At 40.6% G+C, this 16,925-nt stretch overlaps 1 protein-coding gene across 2 annotated transcripts in view; it reads right to left on the reverse strand.

Moving 5' to 3' along the window:
- Positions 1 to 5,990: 5,990 nt before the first annotated feature.
- COLCA2 (colorectal cancer associated 2) overlaps positions 5,991 to 16,925 on the reverse strand; it is a 12,444-nt gene continuing 1,509 nt past the window's right edge. The window contains exons 2-5 of one of the 2 annotated variants that reach the window (XM_027847368.1): positions 16,062 to 16,156; positions 10,280 to 10,334; positions 8,348 to 8,577; positions 5,991 to 6,639 (exon numbers count right to left, since the gene is read on the reverse strand). In XM_027847368.1, coding sequence (XP_027703169.1) covers positions 6,259 to 6,639; positions 8,348 to 8,577; positions 10,280 to 10,334; positions 16,062 to 16,156 — 761 coding nt within the window. In that variant the 3' untranslated portion in view covers positions 5,991 to 6,258. Of the gene's footprint in view, positions 6,640 to 8,347; positions 8,578 to 10,279; positions 10,335 to 16,061; positions 16,886 to 16,925 lie in introns of those variants that run through there. The other variant, XM_027847367.1, reaches the window with a different exon arrangement.

Genomic DNA, 16,925 nt, shown 5'->3' on the forward strand with positions numbered 1-16,925 from the left:
TAGCGCAGACTGTGAGAAACCTCAATATTTGGCCCTGGGTGTGTCCTGCAGACAATCTGGTCCTCCTGGGAATTTTTGCCCTTGTTACAGCACAGTTTGCATTTTTATAGCCCTATACCTTTACAAAACACTTTCACATACATTCCTTGAGCGCTGAATGAGGAGTAAAAAGACCTGGGTTTGAATCTTGGCTTCTACTTTCTGTGTGATGATTTGGAGCAGATAACTGTTTCACCTTTCTAGAGACCAGATTCCTCATCTGTGAAATGAGGTGGCTGGATTAGATGATATTTAAGGTTCTCCTTTCCTTATCTTTGTCCTATGATCTCATTTACTCTTGAGCTATTGTGCCGATCTCACAGCAACACTGTGAGGTGGGTAAGTGCAAATAATATCAACACTTTACTGATGGAGAAACTGAGGCTTTGAAGAGGATAAACAACTTGCTCCTGGGTTACATGATTAGAAAGAACAGCAGTGGGACCCAAATTCAGATTTTCTGTCTCCATGTTCAATGTCTTCCCCATAATGCCATCATTCCTCTACAGTAAGAACCCAGTATTTGGGTTCAAATCCTAGTTCTACCATTTATTATTAGGGTGACCTTGGGCAAATCACTTGTCTCTCAGAATCTCATCTGTGTGAATGAGGGGACTGGATTAGACGACTTCTAAGCTCCCTTCCCACTTGGAATTTATGTTACAATAATGAAGACAGACTGCTTATATTGCATGAGGAAAACTGGGCAAATGTAGCGATTCCAAAGGTTTTTTGAACAACTTTCCTTGGGACATTCTAAATTCACTCAGCATCCAGAAACTCAGACTCTTCCCCTACTAGATTCTTGGTCATGTGTATCCATGGGGCACAGTGGATAGAGTGTTGGACTCAGAGTCAGAAAGAACCGATTTCAAATATTGCCTTAGACATTTAACTAGCTCTGTGATCCTGGGCAAGTCACTTAACATTTCGACACCTCAGTTTCCTCATCTGTAAAATGAGGATAAAAATAACACCCACCTTGTAGGGTTGTTGTGAGGACCACATGAGATAACACACATAAAGCAGGTCACAAATCGCTACACAGTGCTGTTATTGTTGTTATCATCATCGTTGTGGTTGTCATAGTCGTTGCTATGTGCTTTGACTGGGGAAGGAAAGCAACCTAGTTAATCCTTTTCAAAGATAGGGCTCTCTTGCCTTCTAACCCCTAGCAAATAATAATAATAATAATAATAATAATAACTAGCATTTTAAGTGCATTATTATGGGAAAGCACTTTATAAATATCTTATTTGATCTTCACAACAACCATGGGAGGTAGATATTGTTATATCTCCCATTTTATAGATGAGGAAACTGAGTTAGAGTAAGGTTCAATGACTTACCTAGGGTCACACAGCTAGAAGATATCTGAGGCCAGATTTGAACTCAAGTCTTCTTGACTCCAAGAGCACTTAGGTGGCACAGTGGCTAGATTGCCAGGCCTAGAGGCAGGAAAACTCATCTTCCTCAATTCAGATTTGGCCTCAGACACTTTCTAGCTGTGTAACCCTGGGCAAGTCACTTAACTCTATTTGCGTCAGTTATCTCATCTGTAAAATGAGCTGGAGAAGAAAATGGCAAACCATTCCAGTACCTTTGCCAAGAAAACTCCAAATGAGGTCACAAAGAGTCAGACATGACTGAAAATGACTGAGCAGCAACTTGACTTGACTCCAGGTTTGGTCTTCTATGCGTACTGCCTAAGGCAGCTGTTCCTGGCTGTCTAGATCTTGGAGGTATAGGTATTCTGGGGTAGCTCAAGCAAGTTCTCTTCACCTTAAGAGGCAGCTGGGCTTTCTCAAATAGATTCGTTACTTGAGGAAGCAAGCCACAAAATTCACTTGTAAATGAAATGACTATGAATCAGTCAAGGAGTTCCAGGGATGTATGTTTGAATGGCACATTAATGACCAAAAAAGTACCCAGAATAGAAAAGCCCAGGGAACAAAGATAAACTGACAATGACCCTCCTATTCTAGGTATAGGGATGTGTCTGTCATGTAGCAACCCAACCAGAGAGAAAAAGTCAAGCAGTTCTAAGCAGGAAGAAATATTGGGAGTAGGAAAAAAAAAACCCACCTACAACAGCCATGGCTGTTCACTGTCCTCTAAATCCTACCTCAGACATGTGCTACCTGTGTGACCTTGGACAAGTAATTTATCCTCTGAAGGTCTTGGATTCCTCAATCTGCAAAATGGTGGGCCTGGTCAAATAGCTGTTGAGGATGTTATCATCATCGTTGTGGTCATCATAGTCTTTGAAAGCAGCCTGGTCAATCCTTCTCAAAGATAGGGCTCTCCTGCCTTCTAACCCCTAGCAAATAATAATAATAATAATAATAATAATAATAACAATAACAATAACAATAATAACTAGCATTTAAAGTGCATTATAAGATTCTTTCTAGCACTAGATCTTTGATTCCCCTATGACCTTTTTGGTGAGCAGCCTTCTCCCTTTTTTGTACTTCAATTGATAATGATAATCAGAGCATAGTTAAAGGAAGCTATCTCTATGGTTCCATCTATTAAGGAAACTCGAATTGTCTTTACCTAATCATGTGAGATGCCTCATTGCCTCAGGCTGTATTTTTGCCTTACTCAGTCAAGCACTGTTGTTGTTGTTGTTTTAAATAACAAATCAAAAATGGAATCAAAATCCCAGGTAACTAATGGGCAATGGAAAAATGTCTGGTGAGGCTGATTAGATTGCAGTATACAATAAATGAGGATTCCCATGCAAGAAGTGGTGGGAAAAGTATCGTCTGGGAAATGAATGCTCTGAAAAGGGGGCAGGCCAGTCACATAAAAAAGAGGAAGGATAAGAGATCTAATGTACTAGCACCTACAGAATGCCAAAAGACCTAGAAGAAGGCATCCATTATGTTGGGTAGATTCTCTAAAGAGCTTTTTTTTTTAAATGAATAAGGGTGAGCAAGTCTCATTGGGTTACAATATAATCTGATGGAGGGACAGCTTAAATTACAAATTCGTTGAAGTTGAATTTGACTTTCTACTAACATTGTAACCTGAACAAAGGTAAGTGAACAATCACATGAACTACCTGATTAGGCTTCATCAGTGGCGTAGATGCCTGCTACCACTCTATTCCTTTTAACACATGATTTTATTGGTGGGGGTCACTCCTTCATCAATATGAATTGCCACCCCTCACTAGTTAGAACAGTAGTTCTCAAATTTTTTGTTCTTAGGACTCTTTACACTCTTAAAAACTACTGAAGACCCCTCCAAAGAGCTTTTGTTTAGGTGAATGTTATCTATCATCATTTACCATATTAGAAATTAAAGCATTTAACTATTATTATGAAAATAGTTTTGATTTTATAGACTCTCTGAAAGGATCTTCAGGACCCTCAAGGAACCCTAGATTACACTTTAAGAATCTCTGATTTTTCTTTTTCTTTTTCAAGCAATTGGGGTTAAGTGACTTGCCCAGGATCACACAGCTAGTAAGTGTCAAGTGTTTGGTCTGAGGCTGGATTTGAACTCAGCTCCTCCTGACTTCAGGGCCGGTGCTCTATCCACTGCACCACTAGCTGCCCCTAAGAAGCTCTGATTCAAAGGGTCTTCAAGAGTTGCAATAAACTCTGCTTAGAATTTAGAGTCTTTGAAACCATGCCTGGGATACACTTTCTTGTCTTAGAATCAGTTTCCTTTACGGGCCAACTCAAGCTCTACCTCTTTCTACAGAAAGCCTTTCCTGATGTCCTCAGCCGATAATTCTTTCCCCTCAAAATTACCTTGTATCTACTGTTCATATTCAGAAGAAGTGATGCAAGGACGTTCTCAAGGTCTCTCTGAAGAACTCTGGAATTGATTGTGTGACATGGGGGAGACTGACCCAGCACCATCCAGCATGGCGGACCTGCGTCAAAGAAGGCAGTGTGCTCTATGAGGGAAGAAGAATTGCAACGGCTTAAGAGAAATGTGAGATGCACAAATTTAGAGACATCTCCACCACAAACTTTCACGCGGTCTGTTTGTGCCCAGCCTGTGGGAAAGCTTTCTGAGCTCACATCGGACTGATCAGCCACAGTCGGACACGCTATACCTTCACCTCAACATAGTGATGTCATTTTGGTCCTCTTCAAGCACATATGTACTTGTTGTCTCCCCTAGATGGATGGTAAGCTACTTCAGGATAGGGCTGCTTTCCCCCTTCTTTGTATTCCCAATGCCTAGTACAGCGCCTGGCACGTAGTAAGTTCTTAATATATGCGTACTTATATGATTGGCTGAAAAATTCTTCAGCCTGGAGATGAACCTCATTAAGCCTGCCTTGGTTGGTCCTAGAAGAGGTGGTGCAGTGGATGGTGCTGGGTTTGAAGTTAGGAAGATAGGAGTTCAAATCAGGCCTCAGACGCTAGCTATGTGTCCCTGGGCAAGTCACTTAACTTCTGTTTGTCTCTGTTTCCCTAGCTATAAAATGGGGATATAGTAACACCTATCTCCCAGAATTGTTGTAAGGATTAAAGGAGATAATATTTGTAAAGTGATTAGAATCATTCCTGGCACATAGTAGGCACTAAAATGCCTGTTTCCTTCATCAGACAGCAAACATACAGGCCATCCTGGGAAACGAATGCATAATTTTCTACTCTTCACTTCAGTGAAGTTCTACTTACATTTAAATAACTCTAGTGGATATGGAATTATTTTGGAGTACTGTTTGCATAGAGCTTAAATACATTCAAGACTTTCAACCCTGTTGGACCTACCAGAGCTTGTGTTCTTCTGACACAGGCTTCAGAAAATCAGGTGGTTTTTCACACTGTAAGGAGGCATCAGAGCAGGACTTTATTTTCTCCTCTAAATGTATATACACTTACACAGTCGCATTGTCACGTAGACTGAGGGACTTGAAGGCTATATTCCAGAGCTTTTTTGCCCTACATCCTTGAGCTTCTTTTGACCTTCCTAAGCTTCACTTCACTCATCTGTAAAATGGGTAAAATTAGCTACTCTACCTATTCTTCTCAGAGTTGTTGTGAGGACCTGAGTTCATATATGTGAAAGAGTTTCTGAACTGCAAATTCCTTTTTGAATGTAATGGATCACTATTAGTTAAAAGTAGGACTGAACTTCACTAGTTCTCCATCTGCTGCTATGGCAACTTTCTCGTTGGAGCACAATAAGCCAATTCAGTTTTTTTAAGGAATATAATTGAGCTACTGTAGCTTTGGTTTAGTATTTAATCCATGCTGAAAAACATCACTTGACTATGTCAGAGCTATGTTTTTCATTGATGTGGGTATTCCCTCCATTAAGACCTCTATAAGAATTAGCACAGTTGTTGTTATTGTTGTTTTTTTTTTTTGAACCTCGAGGACCAATGACATCACCATGGTGATGTCTTGACTTGCAAGTGAATTGGATTTGAGTGTAGAAAGAGAAACAGTCTTGGAATCAGAAGATCTGTGTTCAAGTCTGTCTCTCACCCATATCATAGGTGTCTGACCCTGTGCAAGTCTATTATTAAGCCCATAGTGCCTCTGGCTTCTCTAAGGCTCTCAATTATAGATCAGTTGTCTATCTGACTGGGTGGGTAAACTTCACATGGAGAGTTCCCCAAGAAGAAATCATGGATTAACCCATATAAAATCATCCAGTGCTTCTCCACCTTACGTAATTCATGAATTGTGGTCACTAAACATAGCCATTGCCCATTGGTGAATCTTTTGATTATAAGTCTTTCCAAAATTAGGTAGGTGGGGTTCTAAGAACATAGTTTGTTCCTGCTATAAATATAAAGTCTTTTCAAATGTGAGCGTAGCCTTTAGGGATGAGGGTCAACTCTATGCCACAAGGAGGCCCCATAGGAGGTCTCCAGTGGAGATGGGAACCACTAATTCTGACAGCAACAAACATGTACTATCTAACAATAAAAAAATTATTTATTAGTAAAAAAAAATGAAAATGTGTTATACAGGAGAGTAAAACAAATAAGTGAAAGTTTTTCTTTAAGGAATCTTAACTGTAAGTGTACAAGGCGAGAATAGGGCTATGGCAGGATTAAGCGGGCTTATTATCAATGACTAAGTTAACAGGATATTAAAAAAAATTAAAAAAAATTGTAGAGAAGGTGTAAACTGTGCTCTGTGACATTCATTCCTAGACGGCATTTTTTGAAGTGTTACCTAACTTGAGGAGCAAAATATACACATACAATACTCCAAAGAAATCCCATTCCCACTAACTGTAGCAGATGTCACAATCTGCTTCTCTTCTATAGAAATCATCAGCCACAGCTGTCGGCAGGGAATGGGAATAGTCTATACAGTCTGTATCTGGATACGAGAAGTACTCTGATACTTTGATGGTGTCCAGGTGCTGCGTCTCACACGATGTGCAGTAACAGACAGAAGAAGAGGAGGAAGAGGTGTAACAGCTGTATCGGGGGTGAGAGTGGAAATGATGGTATGAGTACTCTTCTGGGGGGTGCCCATAGTCCCTGGTGTCCAGGGAGGAGGGACAGCTGTAAGTCACTGGAGTCAATGATGGCTGCTGAGGTGGGGAGTAACTGTATTCCAGAGGGCTGGACAAAGCTGACGAATCTGAGGGTGATCCTGGTGCCTGAAAAAATATAAGAGCCCAAGGAACAAAACGCTTTTTAACTTAGCCACTATGAGATTGACCACAGTGGGCTTTATATAGCTCAGAAAACAAAAAAAATCGGGGAAAGGGAGGGAGGGTATAAAAATCACAAAAAATAATTTTCCTTGTTAACTATATACTTTCATTACATCATATTCTAAATTTATTTGTTCCACTCCTGACAAGGAATTGGTTTCCAGATAACTTCTGCTTCACTGGCTTCCTTTGTTATGACCATGTTTCATGTGACACTTTGTTCTTTAACCACAAACCCCCATCATGTTTCAGTTCACCTGCAGAATGAAGTATCAGTTCTGCCAGGCAGTGAGTTGCATATACTGCTGATGGCTTCCTGGATATTCCGAAATACTTGATGCACAGAGAGTGCCATTTCCCTGACCAGTCATCTTTCAAACTCCTGGGGATTAGATGACAGATACAATGGCCTCTTGGGAGGGGGTAGTATTTAGCTCCCCCTCAGCAAATGCTCAGAGAAAACCAAAAATTGCCAAGCACATCCGAGCTCAGCCAAAAGCTTGGCCCTCAGTGGCTATGAAAAAAGGATCTTCAGAAGATTAACAGGCTGTCTACAGTTTGTTATCAACAGCTTTCCAAAATGGAAGGTGACAGATAACATGTTTTTCCAGTTCCTGGAGAGATCACGCAAACTCAATACAATTCAGTTGCTATTTCCCTTATAATTCAATATGAATTTCAGGATTACACAGAACTTCAAGTTCCCATGGCCAATATTTTGGTTTCAATTCTTGAAATAGTAACTGTTTCTTTTTTTTTTTTTAACTGAAGAACATTTCAAAAAGAATCCAAAAGCCTGAGATAAGGATTTCTCACTCTATTTTGAAGCTGATTATATTTACTACCTGTGTGACCTCAGTTTCTTCATAGGTGAAAGGATAGGCTGGATTAGATGACTTCTAAGGTATTCTCCAGCTCTAAACCTATGATCCTATAGCTCTATACCCAGGTTACAAACACCAAATCTTAAAACATCAGATATCCCATAAGTCATAGAAGCCCAACCAAAATCTCATTATTCTCACTACTAGTCTTTCCAGAATTAAATCAGCTCCCATGAGAGTTGCTGAGCATCGTGTATGTCTACATAATGCTGGAATGAAGAGTAAAAATTTAATAAGTAAATACAAAATCAGTGAATTCAATGATGAAAAAATCAGGGAAAAATGGCTATTCCATCATTAATGTAGACATTACCTAGATCTTAATTTTTAGGAAGTGGGAGGAAAGTATGAGCTCATCAATCTGTGCTGGATTTCCTAGGAACTAGTATTCATAACACTGGTCTTCATTTAGTCAACATGTTATGGTTTATAGCTAAAAAAAAAAAAGATTTCCTTAAATACTCATTATAATGTCCCCTCTCAACTTAGATACCAACTACACTACACTGGGATGCAACCAGCTGGATTAGACTTGAGAACCTAGTGATTATTTATGCATTCAAGATTCTAAAAACCAGTACGTGTATGTGTGTGTGTGTGTGTGTGGCTGTTTCTGCCTCCAATGATTTTTAGATGGTTCTTTGCTTGTTTCCTCTGTTGATTTCCTTGTTGATAGTGTTAGCATGATTTCTCACGAGATGATGCCAACTATTTCATTATTATTGAACAGACAGCATCAACCAAGTGAAGGAATGGAGATAAATTACCAGGCTTTGGTTAAAGCAGAAAGGGGTGTCCTGAAAGCTGTCCGGGAAACACAGTGGGACGCCTTGTGTGGAGCTGAGCGAGTGGTCCAGGAGCGACTCTGTTGGAAGGTAGGACTCGAAGACTTGGTCAAGGCAACTGGGGTTTTCTTCACAGGACACACAACTGGAAAACTGTCGGGGCTGAAAATAGTTGGGAGCAGGAGAAATATGCTCTGGTTCCAAATAGGGGGCTAGGAGAAAAGAAGAGACAAAGACTTAACATTTCAAGGTGACATTTGCAGATTCTGGTGGGGTTTGGCTGTGGGTTTGTAAAATTTACAGGTTGGGTCAACTGGGACTGAAAAACAGCAGACTGAGGAAGAGTCTCGTTGTTTTTGGCTGTTTTAATTGTCAGGGCACATCCCAGAAAGGTGTCAATCTAGAGAGGCAGCACTGTATAGTGGAAAGGATACAAAGTCCAAGTATCTGTGTTTGAATCTCAGCTCTGCCTCTTATTATTTGCATCAAATGAGACAATATTAAATGAGACTAGTAAAAAGCACTTAGCAATAGCTCCTGATGCACTATAAATGCTTATTCCCTGCCTTCCTTTTTCCCTCAGTTTCCTCCTCTGTAAAATCAAGGGGTTAGACAAGTTGACCTCTAAGGTCTAGCTCTGAATCTTTCATCCTATCATGGATTTGGCTGGAAAGTGAGTGGACACACCCAATCTGGTTGTGTCTTAAAGGAATAGCTTGAATTTCCCTTCCATTGTACCTTTGTAGAAACAACCTCACAGACCTAGTTACAGTGTATGTAGTTTTAGAACTCAGGCCAACTTCTGAAAATAACTTAGAGAATTGTCTGTGGTTTCAAAGAAAGTCTTAATGATAGAAAACAATGGGCAATGTTGCAGTTATTACCTTAGAACTTTTTTCATTCCTATTCACGATATGAAATATCAAGTGACTTCTATACTTACTCAAACATGAACCTGAAAACCTAAAGTGGTGTTAATTATATTAAGTCATTAAACATGAAAATGGAAATATTTTCTCAGGGAACACAGCATTCCTACAATTGTGTAATTAGAATAAGAATTGCTAACTTGACAAAATGCCAAGACTTTGTAAAGCTGTAAAAATTGCTGCATTTTTATCCCCAAATGGATTCATCAAATTATAATTATAAATCTTAAAATTCTCTGAAAAGAAAGGATTAGGCTGTCAATCAAACTGATCTCAAAACACAAGGTTTTTGTTTTTTTTTAAATTTTGAGATTTGTCAACATTATTTCATGTGATATTCAGACCCAGGAAATTATGAGCAGAGGTTCCTGCATATATGACCTACTTCAAATCTTAGATGTGGAGTGGAATAAGTAGGAGTGTTTATGTAATAGAGTTATTCGGATTGGACTGAGGAGACTTACAGTTCTTTGAACTCCATTCTGGAGAAGAGAGAGAGGGAGGGAGAGGGAGAAGTAGGAAGAGAGAGAGAGAAAGAGAGAGGGAGGAGGGAGGGAGGGAGGGAGAGGGAGAGAGAGAGAGAGAGAGTGCTCCTGTTGGCTAGAAACTGAAAAAGCATTATCCAAGAGCCTCAGGATGTCCTCTATTCACCTTAGTACACTGAAAAAGATAACAAGATTGAGAATACCAAAACAATGCTATACCTTAGCTAGCTTTAGTTACTCCTAGCTAAGGATCTGGAATAAATGGGGGAGAACAAAGTGTTTTTGAAGCAAAGCCTGAACTGTCCCCAAATGGGGACAAAAATATGTACTTGTTTGCTTGTAGCATGCTCACATGGATTCGTTGTGTCCTTTTCTAGTTCTGATTGGTTGAATTCCAGTTAAATGGCAGTGCCTACCTTCACCTCGAATCCAGCATTAAAAGACCTGTGAGGTGGACTCTGGAAATAGGCTGGGGAAAATGGGATGCTGTCTATACTGACCTGCAGAAGAAGGCGAAAGTGCTTCTGGAAACTGGACACTGCTGCTCTGGGACAACTGCCAAATCAAGAACAGAGTCATTAAGTAAAATGAAATAAATTGTTTTGATAAGGGGAAAGGTAAGTCATTAATAAGTGACAAAGTTTCCCCCTGCAATAAGGTAAGTCATGTTTTTTTCTTTCTAACTTTATAGTGGAGAATTAAGGACAATGATTGTTATTTGATTTAGTTTTCACTTTGCTGCTCTTAAGTTCTAATATTAGCCCATAATACTTCTGTTTGGGATATAGCTAATCACTAACTCTTTCTTTTAAGAGGAATGAAACAATTTAGGTTATGAGGACACAGTAACCAGGGAAAATCCAGAATAGAGTCTCCTACATTCAAGTGTTTAACTGAAAATGTTTCATGAACAGGATTCATTTATTTCAGAAAGTGGATGACTTATGAAATACTGATTTTCTTCCTTTTAAAGAATTTTCTTAAACTTAATGTATTATATGAATGCTTGAGAACTTTTAATGGGAGGAAAAAGAAAACTTTGGTAATTCTGTTATCTCTTAAAGAGTTAAAAAAATTCACACTTTTCTCTATTGATCTATCTCTTTATCCATTCACTCAAAAAGCATTTATTAAGTGCCTACAGTTCATAGGTCACAGTGCTAGGTTCTGGGGGAGATATCCATGAAAAGTCACAAAACTGCCGATTTTGATGAACTTAAAGCAATACTCAACTGAGGAGGCTGTTTAGAAGGTATGTAAGTGTTAATTAACTGGAGGGAAATGTGACAACTCTTGGTAGGTTCTGCTATTTTCTGTGAAAGCTGCGGCACCATCAAAATATTCTGTAGTCATTAGAATGTTCTTTCTAACTTATTTAAGGACAAATGAATTCAGAATTTTCCAGCTGGATTAGTAATTTAGTACTAATTCTCTTCTGGTTTCAGGTGATAGCTTTAAATTTTAAAGGGACCAGCAAAGTTTTGAGTTTCAGGAAGATATTCCAGGCGGCAGCCACTATAGAATACTCAGCCTCTAGGAAGGTTGTGCAATCGGTTGATGCTGAGAACAGGGGGTGGTACAAACTTTGAAAGTGATCCTTGTTGTAATGTCATGAACCAGGAAGCTGGAAAGATTTATCAGCTCTTTATGCAAATATTTGGCTGCTGCTAGAGGTCTCACAAGGAGTGAGTTTTTTAAAAAATCTCCTTCATTGTAGAGTTCTTATTAACCCCTTTCCTGCCCCTCTGATCACCCTGTTTGTTCACTTTCCTACATTTTTATCTCACTGAGGTCAGTTTATAGTATCCTATTTGATATTATCTTTCTCTTCATGGGTTTGCCTTCTCCTTTCCTCAGGAAAAAAAATTAAAGACAAAGACAGGCAACCCCTCTTTTTGCTTCCAAAAAAGACACCTGTGGCAAAGAAATCTAGAACTTAGCATTTGTAGGATGATAGGGGTGTAGATTTAGAGCTGGAAGACACCTTAGGAACAACTAGTTCAACCTCCTTATTTTACAGATAAGGAAACTGAGGCCCGAGGGTAAAAGACTTGCATAAGTTTATAAAACAAAAACCATCCCAAAAATTGAGCAGGAAGAAAATAGAAAGATAAAAGTACGTCTTTGGATAGATAACAACTAAAGGTTCCATTTACCCTATGGGTACCTGGAAAATCCTGGTGTGTGTGTGTGTGTGTGTGTGTGTGTGTGTGTACTTATAATACAACACAAATAGCTAACAACAAAATAAGATTGGGACATTCTATGTTGCTGTTCAGTTGTTTCAGTCCTGTCCAACTCCTGATCCCATTTGGAGTTTTCTTGGCAGACATACTGGAATAATTTGCCATCTCCTTCTCCAGCTCATTTTACAGATGAGGAAACTGAGGCAAACAGGGCTAAGTGACTTGCCAAGGGTCAAACAGTTATTAAGTGTTTGAACGCAGGAAGATTCATCTTCCTGACTCCAGGCCTGGTGCTCTATTCACTGTGCCATCTAGCTGCCCACGGGATGTTCTGTTGTATTTGATAAATGCACATTTAATTAGCTCCAAGTTCCGAGGAGGCATTCTGAAATAATTCAATGAAAATCGCTTCTATAAAACCACAGAGCCCTATCCTGATGGATCAAATGCTTAGTACTCTCTGACTTCTACCACCTGTACCACCCAACAGGTGCTTCTGATGGTGCTCCCCCCTCTTCCCCCACCTCCATGCCTCAGGTGGTGGATTTTTTCTATCTAGATTGTAGATGGAAGCAGTGTTTCTGCCCCATCACTGCAGGGGCATGTGCTGATGTCATCCTCCAGGGAGTAACCAGGGAGGAGTGTCTACTTTCCCCATACCTATAAGCACTTACTTGGAAGCACATCTATACCCTGGCAGAGTAGAGGACTAATAATAAACAGGTAGATAAGCTAAGCAGCTGGGGAGATGGGAGGATAAGTGATACATGAGCAACAGTGTAAAATTGGCTTCATGTACAGGTAAGACTTTTCATCCTCCCTTAAATGGGTAGGGATTGGGCAAGTCATTTTACCTCTTTTAACCTCAGTTTCCACATCTATAAAATGGGGATAATAATGATTACAAAAATCTCCCTCAGAGGATTTCTCTGGGAAAAGGGGTTGGTAAACTTTAAAGTGAGCAGCTAGGTGGTGAATCAGATAGAGTGCTGCACCTTAACTCAGAAAGACTCATCTTTCTGAGTTCAAATCCGGCCTCCAGACACTTACTAGCTACATGGTCCTGGACAAGTCATTGAACCATGTTTGCCTCAATTTCCTCATCTGTAAAATGAGCTGGAGAAGGAAATGGCAAACCACTCCAGCACTTCTGCCAAGAAAACCCCAAATAGAGTCACAGTCAGACATGATTGAACAACAATAAACTTTGAAGTGCTCTACAGTGTTATTTTTACTGAAGCAGGATAAGAATAGCTAGCCTTTATTTTGTACTTTAAGGTTTGTGAATCATTTTACAAATATATCATTTCATCTCACAGCAATCCTGGGAGGAAAGCGCTATTATTATCTACACTTTACATATAAGGAAACTGAGGCAGGCAGCAGTGAAATCACTTGCCCAGGGTCACACAACTAGTAAGCATCTGAGGCAGAATTTGAAGTCAGATCTCCATGGCTCCATTCTAGTGCTCTAGGTACTGTCTCACCTAGCTGCTTCTAATCTACAAACTCCCATGTACATTTGTACTTCATATGGGTCTGACAACAGAAGGCAAAAAAAACCCAACAACAGCTGTTCCACCTCTCTCAACACTGTTTGACCTTTATAATATAGTTATAGTGTTTGATGGGCCCTATTAATTAAATCCATGCAATAGTGGAAAGAATTTTTTTTTTTAAAGTTAGAAAACTTGCTTTCAAATCTCAGCTCCGCCACTGACTTCGCTCAAGTCACTTACATTCCCTGGGCTTCAGTTCCTCGTCCTGAGGTATTTGGACTAGTTGCCCTTCCATCTCCAAATCTATCACCCTATGAAATCTTCTAGATGTTTAGCAATGCTAGTCTAGGACTGCTGCTGCTAGTTCTTGGTTTCTCATAATCTCACTCTCCAAATCTTGGTTCTGCAGCATTCATCCACCTTCAAATTCCTGCCTATTTTATTAATTATTCTTGTACAACCATCTCTGAACTAGTAGTGACGTCATATATTAATGGCAACCAGGTATGCGTCCCAGACACCTCCCCAATACAGAAAAATTAGCAGACTCAGACCAGATGAAGTGACAGGTCAAAAAAGCCTCTAAGTAATATAGCAACAAGAACCCTGGTCTTAGAATCCAGTACATTAGTTCTGTGACCTTGAACAAGTCACTTAACCTTTATGAGCATCAGTTTCCTTGTCTGCAAAATGGGGATAATAATTTCTGCCCTGCCTACCTCATCTGGTTGTTGTAAGGGAAAATGCTTTAAAAAAAAAAAACAACTGTGAGCACTCTGCCAATGAAAGGTGTTATTATTGTGTTGGCTGAGGTCCTGCATACAGAGGCATTAGCTTCCCAGTGTTAGGTGTTGCCTTAAAACAAATTAAATAATTATACTTCAGCACAACATAGGAGCCTCTGTATTCTGGAAGCTCTCCAAGTATTTCCCTGGCACTCACTCTTACCTAAGCCTTGTACTCAGCGCTGTTCCAAAGGGCATTACTTACATGCTGTCTAGGTTCTCTTAGAATCACTTTCTGATAACTCCCAGCTTTAATTATTATTCACATTAGCCAATGTCTAGGAAGAGACAGACCAGGCTGTCCATGCCCCTGGACATTTAGAGAAAAACATCAACAATAACAACAAACCAGAAGAGTAGGCACAAAGCCCTTGCTGAGAAGAGCTCATAGGTCAGAGAAAGACTGGGGCCAATAGTCTAAGCTAACCACAGCCCAGGCAGTCAACTCCTCCCCCCTAAATACTACCCTCCCTCTCCATCCACACACATACACCACAAGCCACCGTTTGCCTATGCGGTTTCAGAAAAACCAAGTGGTCTCTTAGGGCTAATTTCCCACTGAGGTTTCTGTGTGCCATAGTTCTCTTCTATTCTAACTTTAACACTTTTATCAAGGCCCATCCTCATTTCCTAAGCAACTTAATTTTCAAAGTAAGTTGTGGATGTTTTGAGCTGCCTCCACTTAGCTCAGGAGATTTCTTCTTGTCCTGAGGGCTCAAGGACTGATAGTTCAGAGGTAAATGACCTCTAAGATCACATAGCAGAAGAATAAGAGGAGAGGGGAGCAAGCTTTACTGGTGAAGTACTATTTTTGAAGGATGGTTCTTGAATGAAGTGATGGTTAATAGAAAGAAGTCTGGGTTTGGAGACATGGGTGTGAATTTTAGATCTCTTATGTAATTTCCTTGACTTTGGGCAAGTCACTTCACTTTCTCTAGGCCAGTTACACAGTTTATGAATTTAGGGTAATAGTTTTAGAACTGGAAGAAACCTTAAAGATTATCTGATCTAACCCTTTCATTTTACAGAGAGAGAAACTGCAGAGAGATTAAGATGCTCAGAGTCACACAGTGATATAAAATGGGATTTGCACCCAAGTGGACTGACTTTAAATACCTACATTCTTTTCACTTATCCTGTTTCCTCTTTTGTACCTTGATACAGTAAAGGAACATTGAGTGATGCGGTGAAAATTGTGCTGGATTTGGAATCAGAGGACCTGGATTGGGATCTCAGGTCTGACACTTAAACCCTCTGTGACCAATGGACCTTAATTTCCTCCTCTGTGAAAATCTGAGGATTTTGGACTGGATGACTATTAAGATTCCATCCAGCTCCCGATTTATGATCCCTTGAACCTAGATGGTTTCTACACTCCCTTGTAGCTTTAAATCTAAATCGGTAAGTTTCTGGGAGAGACTTTTCTTGGCAACATTAGTTGGCCAAAGCCTGTGGCAGAGAATGAGCGTAGACTATCTTACAAACATCCTCACTCAAGGAGACTAACTTGGGTAAAGAACCTGGACTAACCCTAAAGCCTAGCAATAGTGGCTCAACTCCTGGAAAACAGGAATAACATTTCCTGCTGCTTTCTGTTGCCTCCTCATGGTGAACATGGCTGACAGCAGGGTGTGGGGCAGACCCAGCATGAGGAACAACAGCTAGGAACTCCGTATCCTTGTAGAAGGAAGGACAACAGGGGCCCCTGGGCTTGAGGATGCTCAGTCACTGGAACCTAGATGGGGCTAAATGACACAGTGCAGGTGTTGGGAGAGAGGCTGTTTCAAAGTAAAGTGAAGGATTTGTGCTTACGATTCCTCCTGACGCTGCTTGGTGTGCCCTCCTCTGCTGCAGCAGCTCCTTCACTGTGATCTTCACCCGGACCCCTTGATACACCTTCGGTTTTTCTGAGGGAAAGTTCATTAATCAGAGCCCAGGAAAGCCTCTCCGTGATTAAGGGTCAGATTTGGAGATGGGGGTAGAGAGGGAGGGAGAGTCTAAACTTGTTATCAGATGTCTAAAAAGTCTGAATGTTTAGAGAATTTTCCGCAAGGCCACAGGTAAAGGGTTAAAGGTTAAATGGTGCTCTTAGGCTAGATAGGTGAAAGGGAGAGTAGTTTTTGCAACTAGAGCCATTGTGATCAGGTAGGTCACAGTAGAATCAAACCAAACAGAAGCTGGTGGGTCTCTTCAGCCATCCCCTCCCCCCCTCCAATTAACTCTCTAACCAACCACATTTTCTGTACAAGGAGGGTTTGGTCTCACCATGGACCCTACTAAAGCCTTTCAGAACTGAAGTCCTAGAGTTCACTCTCTTGTTCTCTTTCTCCCTGGGGAATATAGACTAATCTAGAGGAGAGGAACCTAGTACCTGTGCAGATGAGGTTGACCTTTGACCTCACCCTAGAGTGATGCTCCTATTTTGTATCATACCCTGGAGTCCACTACTGCCCCTGGGGGCTAGGCATAGTCTAGGCTGCCTCCAACCTCTCTGTCCATTCTGTCCTAGGCTGTTTGTGGTGAGCCAGCCGTAGGGCAGAGCAACACTCAGGTGGGGTTAGATCAGCCCTGCCCTCAGGCCGGCTAGGGAACTGGACAGACGGACACGGGCACACACACACACACACGGACACACACACACACACACACACACACACACACACACACACACACACA

This window comes from Vombatus ursinus, unplaced genomic scaffold (assembly GCF_900497805.2).
Source record: "Vombatus ursinus unplaced genomic scaffold, bare-nosed wombat genome assembly UNPS02015398.1, whole genome shotgun sequence".
Classification (NCBI taxonomy): domain Eukaryota; kingdom Metazoa; phylum Chordata; class Mammalia; order Diprotodontia; family Vombatidae; genus Vombatus; species Vombatus ursinus.